Source organism: Myotis brandtii, unplaced genomic scaffold (genome assembly GCF_000412655.1).
Source record: "Myotis brandtii unplaced genomic scaffold, ASM41265v1 scaffold179, whole genome shotgun sequence".
NCBI classification, from domain to species: Eukaryota; Metazoa; Chordata; class Mammalia; order Chiroptera; family Vespertilionidae; genus Myotis; species Myotis brandtii.
The window spans coordinates 5,346,039-5,357,048 of NW_005356635.1; the positions used below are offsets into that span (position 1 = coordinate 5,346,039).

At 38.1% G+C, this 11,010-nt stretch overlaps 1 protein-coding gene across 5 annotated transcripts in view; it reads right to left on the reverse strand.

Annotated features, from left to right (window-relative positions):
* RNF13 (ring finger protein 13) overlaps positions 1-11,010 on the reverse strand; it is a 190,432-nt gene that overhangs the window by 68,112 nt on the left and 111,310 nt on the right. For all 5 annotated transcript variants that reach the window (XM_014537443.1, XM_014537440.1, XM_014537444.1 and 2 more), the window contains one exon: positions 9,508-9,598. In XM_014537443.1, coding sequence (XP_014392929.1) covers positions 9,508-9,598 — 91 coding nt within the window. The remainder of the gene's footprint in view (positions 1-9,507; positions 9,599-11,010) is intronic.

Sequence of the window (11,010 nt, forward strand, 5' to 3'; positions counted from 1 at the left end):
GCCAGAAGACACAGCAAAGTAATTTTGCTTCATGATAACGCACCATCACACACTTCAAAACCAGTTAAAGACACATTAAAAGATCTTGCCTGGGAAGTATTAACCCACCCGCCGTATTCACCAGACCTTGCTCCTTCAGATTACCACTTGTTCTGATCAATGGCACATGCACTTTCTGAGCAGCACTTCAAAATGTACAAAGTGGAAAATTGGGTTTCTGAATGGTTTGCCTCAAAACAAGAAAAGTTCTATTTGGGACAGCGTCCACAAATTACCTGAAAGATGGGGGAAATGTGTAGCTAGTGATGGACATTACTTTGAATAAAGCACTTTTGATGTTTCTCTTGAAATTATCATGTTTTCTTTGATTACAAAATCCGCCATTATTAACCGGTACACCTAGTAGACACAGAAAAAGCATTAGAAAAATCACAGCTCACATTTTTGATAAAAACTCTCGGCAAAGTGGGAATAGAGGAAATATATCTCCACAGAATAAAGGCTATATATAACAAACCTACAGCAAACATCATACTCAATGGGCAAAAACTAAAACCATTTCCCCTAAGAACAGGAAGACATGAATGTCCACTTTCAACGCTCTTATTCAACATAGAACTGGAAGTCCTAGCCATAGCAATCAGACAAGAAGAAAGAATAAAGGGCATCCAAATTGGAAAGGAGGAAGTAAAACTCTCATTATTTACAGATTACATGATATTGTACATAGAAAGATTCCACCAAAAAAACTGCTGCATTAAAAATGAATTTGGCAAAGTGGCAGGATATAAAATTAACATTCAGAAATCTATGGCATTTTTATACACCAATAATGAACTCTCAGAAATAGTAACTAAGAAAATAATCAAATTTACATTGCTACAACAATAAAAAAAAAGGTACCTAGGAGTAAAATCATCCATGGAGGTTAAAGACCTGTATTCAAAAAACTATAAGATATGGAAAAAAGAAACAGAGGAAGATACAAACAAGTAGCAGCATAAATCATATTCATTGATTGGAATAATTAACATCATTAAAATGTTCATACTACCCAAAGAAATCTATAGATTCAATGCAATCTCTGTTAAAATACTATCTGCATATTTCTCAGATCTAGAACAAATATTTGAAAAATTTATTTAGAACCAAAAAAGACCCAGAATAGCCTCAGCAATCTTGAAGAAAGAAAAACAAAGTTGGATGGATTACAATATCAGATATCAAAGTATACTACAAAGTCATTATAATCAAAACTGCCTGGTACTGGTAAAAGAACAGGCATATAGAACAATGGAACAGAACCAAGACCCCAGAATTTGACCCACACCATTATGGTCAATTAATAATTGACAAAGGAGGTAAGAGCATAAAGTGGAGTAAAGACAGTCTATTCAATAAGTGGTGTTGGAAAAATTGCACAGGTATATGTAAGAAAATGCAACTAGACCACCAACTTACACACCATACACAAGCATGTACTCAAAATGGATAAAAGACTTGAAACCATAAAAATCCTAGAAGAAAAAACATAGGTAGTAAAATCTTAGACATCTCAGATAGCAGAATTTTCACGAACACATCTTCTAAGGCAAGAGAAACAAAGAAAACAATAATGTGACTACATCAAACTAAAAAGCTTCTGCACAGCAAAAGAAACCATTCTCAAAATGAAAAGAAAACCCACTGTATGGCAACGATACATCTGATAAGGGGTTAATTGTAAGAACTCATACAATTTAACAAAAGGAAGACAAACAATCCAATTAAAAAATGGCAATGGAACTGAATAGACACTTCTCCAAAGAGGACATACAGATGACCAAAAGATATATGAAAAAAATGCTCAACATCACTAATCATCAGAGAGATGCAAATTAAAACTACAATGAGGTATCACCTCACACCAGCCCCAATGGTTATCGTCAATAAATCAACAAACAGCAAGTGATGGATAGGATGTGGGGAAAGGGAACCCTAGTACACTGCTGTTGGGAATGTAAACTGATGCAGCCACTTTGGAAAACATTATGGAGTTTCCTTAAAAAATTAAAAATGGAACTGCTGTTTAACCCAGCAATCCCACTTCAGGGAATACATCCTAAGAACCCGGAAACACCAATTAGAAAGAATATATGCACCCCTATCTTCATAGCAGAGTTGTTTACAATAGCCAAGTTCTGGAAACAGCCTAAGTGTCCATCAGTAGATGAGTGGATATAAAAGCTGTGGTACATTTACACAATGGAATACAGTAAAAAAAAGAAGGATCTCTTACCCTTTGAGACAGCATGTATGAACATGAGATTGTTATGCTAAGCAAAATAAGTCAGTCAAAGATAAATATCACATGACCTCACTTATATATGGACTCTAATGAGAAAAATAAACTGACAAAATAGAAACAAGGATGCATGGAACAGACTGTCAGATTTCATAGGGAGTGGAGGATGGAAGGCAGGAAGAGATTAACCAAAGTACTTCTATACTTACATGAATAGCTCATGGACATAGATAATAGTGCGGTGAAGGTCTAAGGTTGGGGAGGGGACCAAGTGGAAGGGAGAAAATGGGGGCACATCTGTAATACTGTCAACAATAAAAATAAATTTTAAAAAACCACAAAATAATTTGACTTTACATCCTCATTATGATACACCTTAAGTAGAGAAAGAACTGTTTTTTATAAATGTTCAAAGTAGTGTTGGTATTGAGTCTCTTTGTGTGTATTATGTAATTTAAAGAGAATATAAATAACTATATTGGTGTCTTCAAGCACAGAAAAATAAAATGCAGTTGTAAGATCCAGAAAGTAAAGTAAAATCCTATAGCCCTGAATTTAAATTGGAAATAACAGTATGCACTCATGATTTATCTTTAAAAACATAGATGGCTCAGTGGATTACAGTGTCATCCAGCACACCAAAAGTCTGTGGGTTCGATTTCCAGTCAGGGCACATATCTAGGGGTGTTGATGCCTGGTCTGGGTACACACAGGAGGCAACCAATTGATATTTCTCTCTTACATCAATGTTCATTCTCTCTCTCTCTCTCTCTCTCCAAAATCAATAAAAGATATATCCTTAGGTGAGGATTAAAAATAAAACAAATAAGAAACATATATATTTCCTAGCTCTGTCCACTGGAAATCCCTCAAAATAATGACAAATCCAGGAACAATGATCATTAAATTCCACATATAAGTGAGATCATGTGATATTTGTCTATGGTATTTCTCTAAATACCATAACCAATTAAAAGGAACCAGACCTTGAAGAAATGACTGGTTCCAGGTTAGGGGAAAGAAAAGAACAAGATGAACCTGGAACATCTTGTTATACACCAAAAACAAGGGACAATCAAAAGCTCCTAGATTCCCATCAAAACAATCAGGATTAAACTTGAAGAAGTCTGAAATGGGTCACTGTGAAATCAATAAAGATAATAACTACAATGGACTGAAGCATATGAAATAGGTTTTAACTCATAAGTTCACAATGATACTTTAAGTATATATTAAACCATCTTTGGAAGATGCTAACAAACCAAGTCATTCTGAAAAACAGTAAAGGAAAAGAATCAGGTGGTTATCCTATCTTTCCTAAATGGATTGTACACCAAGGTAATCAAATATTTGAAAAGATAATAGTCTTCTTTTTAAATTATTATTTATTGATTTGAGAGAGAGAGAAACATCGATTTGTTGTTCCACTTATTTATGTATTTATTGGTTGATTCTTGTATGTGCCCTGACTGGGGATCAAACCCACAAGACTAGCATATCAGGACAATGCTCTAACCAACTGAGTTACCTGGCCAGGGTGATGTAAGTCCTCTTAGGGAAGGATTTTAACTAATAAATGAGGAAAAAATTATAAAATTAAATTACTTGCACCACAAAGATAGGAGCAAATTTGTGTCTCTTTTGGAAATGATACCAAACATAAAGTATTCTTCCCTTACCTATTCTCCCAGGCCCCCAAAAACTCTTGAATTGGAACAAACCTAGAGTTCTAATTAGCAGTTTACATGAAAAATAAGTAAGAAAGAAATACTCAATAGGATACCCAAAGATTAAATAAGAAAAGTCCAGACTATAGTAAAATTCACAGGGCAAATTAAAAAAACAACAACAAAAAAAAACAAACTTAAGACATAAGAACCAATGCAGTGTATGGACATTATTTGGGATATTAACAATATTTTTTAAAATAAGATTTCACAAACAGCTGGGAAAATATGAAGACTGAAATATATTTTGATATTAAATTAACGTTTACTTTTTTTAAAAGGTATAATAATGATAATGTAGTTATATTTTTATATAACCTTATCATCTAGTGATAAATAAATATTCTGAGATATTTATAGTTGAAATGGTATCTGGAACTTGCTTCAAAATAATCATGGTGTGGGAACATTCTCTAAGTCACTAATCATCCGAGAGATGCAAATCAAAATGCAATGAGATACCATCTCACACCTGTCAGAATGGCTATCATCAACAAATGAACAAATGACAAGTTCTGGCGAGGATGTGGAGAAAAAGGAACCCTCGTGCACTGCTGGTGGGAATGCAGACTGATGCAGCCACTGTGGAGAACAATATGCAGTTTCCTCAAAAAACTAAAAATGGAACTCCCATTTGACCCAGTGATCCCACTTCTAGGAATATATCCCAAGAAACTAGAAACACCAGTCAGAAAGGATATATGCACCCCTATGTTCATAGCAGCACAATTCACCATAGCTAAGATTTGGAAACAGCCTAAGTGCCCATCAGCAGATGAGTGGATTAGAAAGCTGTGGAACATCTACACAATGGAATACTATGCTGCTATAAAAAGGAAGGAACTCCTACCATTTGCAACAGCATAGATGGACCTGGAGAGCATTATGCTAAGCGAAGTCAGTCAGCTGGAGAAAGATAAATATCACATGATCTCACTAATTTGTGGAATATAATGAACAACATAAACTGATGAACAAAAACAGATCCAGAGACAGTGAAGCATCGATCAGACCGTCAAACTCAGAGGGAAGGCAGGGGAGGGTGGGGGGAAGGGGGAGAGATCAACCAAAGGACTTGTATGCATGCATATAAGCCCAACCAATGGGCACAGACAACAGGGGGATGAGAGCATGAGTGGGGGTGGGTTTTTAAAAAATGTATACCTAAAAAAAATAATAATCATGATATGGGAAAGAAAGGGAGGTGAACAGTCTAAATGAAATTGGCCATGAATTGATAATTTTTAAAATGAATGATGAAATTATAGTCATCTCTCTATTTTTAAACATGTTTGAAAGCTACTGTAACAAAAAGCAGAATAAATTAATGAGTGGGTAAGTAGGTAGGTAGGAAATCAGGCTGGCAAATGTATGGGGCAGATCTGTATGTTCAGGTCTTTAGTCCTTTAGACACAATTCTGAAACCTAAAAAAAAACACCTGTAAAAATAATGTCTACAATTCATTTAATAGACAGTCTAAACGGAACTGACATAAGATACTCACACATTCACTGCAAATATACAGGGATTGGCAAAAGTAGGTTTACAATTGTGAATATGCAAAACACAGTTTATTCTAGTGTTATTTATTCATATTTTTCCATATGAAGAACTAAACCTACTTTTATCCACCCCTGAATATAATGTGATTATGGGATGTTCCCTCAAATGTTATTTGGAATGTTACTTAACTTTTAAAAATCTAAAAAATTTTGAATTCCACAATATATCTTTCCTCAAGAGTTGGGATAAAAAAATTTGTAAACTTGAATTAACATAGAAAAAGTCAAATATTAAGTAAATAAAGCAGTTATAAAATACTATGTATCATATATGAGCACATCACTAATTAATGTGAATATTCAAATATAGGTACAATTAAAAGGTTTCTTAACCATTTGTATGCCATAAGCATCTATAGACACAAGCAGCGGACCTTTTTAAATTAAATTCAAAATATGGTGGCAGTTAACTGGTTAAAACAGTAGCTATTCTTAGAGAATAGCAACATAGGAAATTTCATTTAAATACTTTATATTTCTGAATTGTTCCATAACTTACCAGCATGTATGTATTACTTTTTAATTTAAAAATGAATTATTTTAGCCCTGGATGGTATTGTTCAGTGGTTAGAGCATCAGCCTGTGCACTGAAAGGTCACAGGTTTGATTCCTGATCAAGAGTAAGGATCGATCCCTGGCTCCAGTTGGGGCATGTGTGGGAGGCAACCAAGTAATGTGTCTCCATCAGATTGATGTTTCTCTCTCTATTTTCCTCCCGTCCATTCTAGAAATCAGTAGAGCCCTAGGGGTTTTGGCTCAGTGGATAGAGCATCGGCCTGCAGACCGAAGGGTCCCAGGTTCAATTCTGGCCAAGGGCACATGCCCAGGTTGCGGGCTCAATCCCCAGTAGGGTGCGTGTAGGAGGCAGCTGATCAATGATTCTCTCTCATCATTGATGTTTCTATCTCTCTCTCCCTCTCCCTTCCTCTCTGAAATAAAACTATATTAAAATTGGTTAAAAAATATAAATCAGTAGAAAAAAATATCCTCGGGTAAGAATTAACAACAACAAAAAATAGTGTAATTTTATAACAAAAAACAAGACTCTAAAATACATATTAAAATATACAGAATTTTTCTAAATGGCGCAGCAATATTGAGGTAAAAGCAAATATTAGTTCTCCTCTCCATGGCTGACACAATAGCATCTTTTTTAAAAAATTATTTTTATTGATTTCAGAGAGGAAGGGAGAGGAAGAGAGAGATAGAAACATCAATAATGAGAAACATTGACAGGCTGCCTCCTACACGCCTCCTACTAGGGATTGAGCCCACAACCCAGGCATGTGTCCTGACTGGGAATTAAACCATGACCTCCTGGTCTATAGGTCAATGCTCAACCACTGAGCCACACCAGTCAGGCAATAGCATCTTGATTAACTATTTCTAAAACAATATCCAAAATTACATTCCCTAACTTAATAATTACATTCAGAGCATATAATAAGTGAACTGTATTTTAAATATCAAAACTAAATAGGGAAAATGGCAAAAGTAGTAAACAGAAAGCCCTCTTATGCATTTTCAAATTCAAATATTCATGGATTTATTCCCCCTAAATAATTATAATTGAATTTCATTGTGCCAGTTTCCTCTTTTGGCAAATGTAGATAAGAGATACAATAACCTCTAGAATGTTTTTGTGATAATTAAATGGACAACAAATATAAAAGTTTTGCCTGGCACCTGCTAAATACTCAATAAATATTATTGCTTTTATCTACACTAGTAAAAGAGAAACATGGTAATTGGCGTACGACCGCTACCCTTTTCATTGGCTAATCAGTGAGTATATGCAAATTAACTGTCAGCCAAGATGGCGGCCGGCAGCCAGGCACTGAAGCGAGCAGGGAGGCTTGCTTGCTGCAGATTCCAACATTCTCCGCCTAACTTGCCAGCCTCTCAGTTGCAACTCTAAGCAACTATATACTATGTTGCAAATAAGAAGCTAAACAAAACCCCAGAAAAGGGCTTCCATTCAGCCGGGCTCGGACCGCAACATTGTATCTATGTTTTCAGCAGCAAGGCCCCAGAGCTAAAGCTGGCCAAAAAAAAAAAAAAAAAGAGAGAAGAAAACAAGGAGCGGTTGGAAGCTTTAGTCACTCGCCAGCAGGAAAACAGCCCTCAGCCCCTCACCCAGACTGGCCAGGCACCCCAGTGGGGACCCACACCCTGAAGAGTGTGTGACCAGCTGAAAACAGCCCTCAGCCCCTCACCCAGACTGGCCAGGCACCCCAGTGGGGACCCACACCCTGAAGAGTGTGTGACCAGCTGAAAACAGCCCTCAGCCCCTCACCCAGACTGGCCAGGCACCCCAGTGGGGACCCACACCCTGAAGAGTGTGTGACCAGCTGAAAACAGCCCTCAGCCCCTCACCCAGACTGGCCAGGCACCCCAGTGGGGACCCACACCCTGAAGAGTGTGTGACCAGCTGAAAACAGCCCTCAGCCCCTCACCCAGACTGGCCAGGCACCCCAGTGGGGACCCACACCCTGAAGAGTGTGTGACCAGCTGAAAACAGCCCTCAGCCCCTCACCCAGACTGGCCAGGCACCCCAGTGGGGACCCACACCCTGAAGAGTGTGTGACCAGCTGAAAACAGCCCTCAGCCCCTCACCCAGACTGGCCAGGCACCCCAGTGGGGACCCACACCCTGAAGAGTGTGTGACCAGCTGAAAACAGCCCTCAGCCCCTCACCCAGGCTGGCCAGGCACCCCAGTGGGGACCCACACCCTGAAGAGTGTGTGACCAGCTGAAAACAGCCCTCAGCCCCTCACCCAGACTGGCCAGGCACCCCAGTGGGGACCCACACCCTGAAGAGTGTGTGACCAGCTGAAAACAGCCCTCAGCCCCTCACCCAGACTGGCCAGGCACCCCAGTGGGGACCCACACCCTGAAGAGTGTGTGACCAGCTGAAAACAGCCCTCAGCCCCTCACCCAGACTGGCCAGGCACCCCAGTGGGGACCCACACCCTGAAGAGTGTGTGACCAGCTGAAAACAGCCCTCAGCCCCTCACCCAGGCTGGCCAGGCACCCCAGTGGGGACCCACACCCTGAAGAGTGTGTGACCAGCTGAAAACAGCCCTCAGCCCCTCACCCAGACTGGCCAGGCACCCCAGTGGGGACCCACACCCTGAAGAGTGTGTGACCAGCTGAAAACAGCCCTCAGCCCCTCACCCAGACTGGCCAGGCACCCCAGTGGGGACCCACACCCTGAAGAGTGTGTGACCAGCTGAAAACAGCCCTCAGCCCCTCACCCAGACTGGCCAGGCACCCCAGTGGGGACCCACACCCTGAAGAGTGTGTGACCAGCTGAAAACAGCCCTCAGCCCCTCACCCAGGCTGGCCAGGCACCCCAGTGGGGACCCACACCCTGAAGAGTGTGTGACTCTTGGTCAGAAGCCTGCTCCTGCCCACTGCGTTTGAGGATCTGTGTCAGGAAAGAAGCTCTGAAGTGTTGGCTATGTTAGATGAGAAAGCTGTGCCTTAAGTGATTTGGAGAACTTCCACATAGAAGTTTTTATTCCAAATTAAACTTTTCAAACTTTCAAACAAACTTTTTATCTCTGTAAAAGTTAGTTACTTAATACACTGTGTTTTGGATTCTGTGTTTATAAAATAACAAACTATAATAAAATACAAATGTCTTAATGAAAAGTGTCATATAATGTTCATCACATTGTTTCTAAATAACAATAGTTTCATTAAACCATAAAAACAGTTTGATCTTTTTAGCAAATTGGTGCCTTAATCTCTCTACCATGAAGATATTTTCAATATGTAACCATACAGAGGAAATAGTACAACTAGTAAGTATTAAAATCATAATGACTTAAGAGATAATTTAGCACAATAGAGCATTCTAAAATATAACCTTCATTACAGTTAATATTATCTAATATCTACATGATTATTTTTTATATTCATTACTTACCCTCTTTCATATGTGAATTCATCTTTTAGGGAATTAGCTGATGATTCACCAATAAAGACAGATGGTATATCAATTTTCTTTAGCACACCAACTGTATAAAACAATAATAAAATTATTCATAAAAGCCTATACTTAATGTACAATCAACTTAATTTTCTTCCAGCATATGCAACTGGAAACAATCAACTCAAATTATATATTGGTTGATTCTCCCAATAATAGATTTATACCATCATCAAAGTGGCTGAGAAATACTACAGACTTAAGTAACAAAAGCTAACATTTTGCTTATATACATTATACACTATCTCAATAGTCCTGAGAATGGAATATAATTATTTTTAATATTTCCATTTGACTTATCCTTTATAGACATAATTAACTATTAGAAAAGGATGAAGAGAGAATTTAAGTTTTCTTTCCACACTTAATTCCTGAATGAAAGCGAAAAAACTTTTTTTACATACCCATTCCCAGGAGAGGTGCAAGCCTAGGAATGTAAGAAAAGACCACTTCACACCCGTCTGAAAAATGACAGCACACATACACTTTCCAAAGTGAAAGAGTGGCAGGAATTGAGAAAGGCATAGGACAGGAAAGTTAGGTAAATTTCTACTTCCTCCAAATCCTAGATTTCGTGGTAAATCTTTGTGTTTTGGTTGGTGTCCTGAGAAATTTGACCCTTATACCTATATTACAAAACCAAAATCAAATGCCAAAAGAAAAAAAAAATTACCCATTACTCAGGAAGAGAAATAAAACAATCCTCTTAATGTTACTGTAGAAAAAGCAGCCTTATTTTTAGCTGTGAGTTAATTTAACAGACTTGGCTTTAGACAAAGCCCACTTGTTTTCTTTTGTAATATTTTTCCCAGTAACTCTGTTCTATATTTCTTTAAAAAATGCATATTCATTATTTATTTTTAAAGGCGGGAGAACACAAGAAGAAAACAGAACATAGCCATAATCCTTTTCACCCAAAGACCAAGCAAGGTTTTATTTGATAAATCTTTGGGGGTTTTTTTGTTTGTTTTGTTTTGTTTATTGATTTTAGAGGGAGGGAGAGGGAGAGAATCATCAATGTGAAAAACATCAATTGGCTGCCTCTTGCATGTGCCCACTGGGGATCATACCCACCATTTGGTATGTGTCCTGACCAGGAATCAAACCCTTGACCCTTTGATGCATAGGATGACACTCCAACCAACTGAGCTGCCCTACCAGGGCACTTTTCTTGTGACAAATACATGTAATTATGTAGCCACCACCACAATCAAAATATAGAATGTTCTATTACCCCTACAAATAATTCCTTTGTGCCCCTTTATAGTCAACCCATGCCCCCAACCTCAGCAACCACTAATGTGTTTTCTTTAATCCTTATAAAGACATATTTTAATGTTTTAAACTCTTGGTATTCCTTGGTAGGATACATTTTTCACTTCCAGATTGGTTGTTTTAAGAAAATATAATCATTGATTCCCACTCATTTTCTCTCCTTCT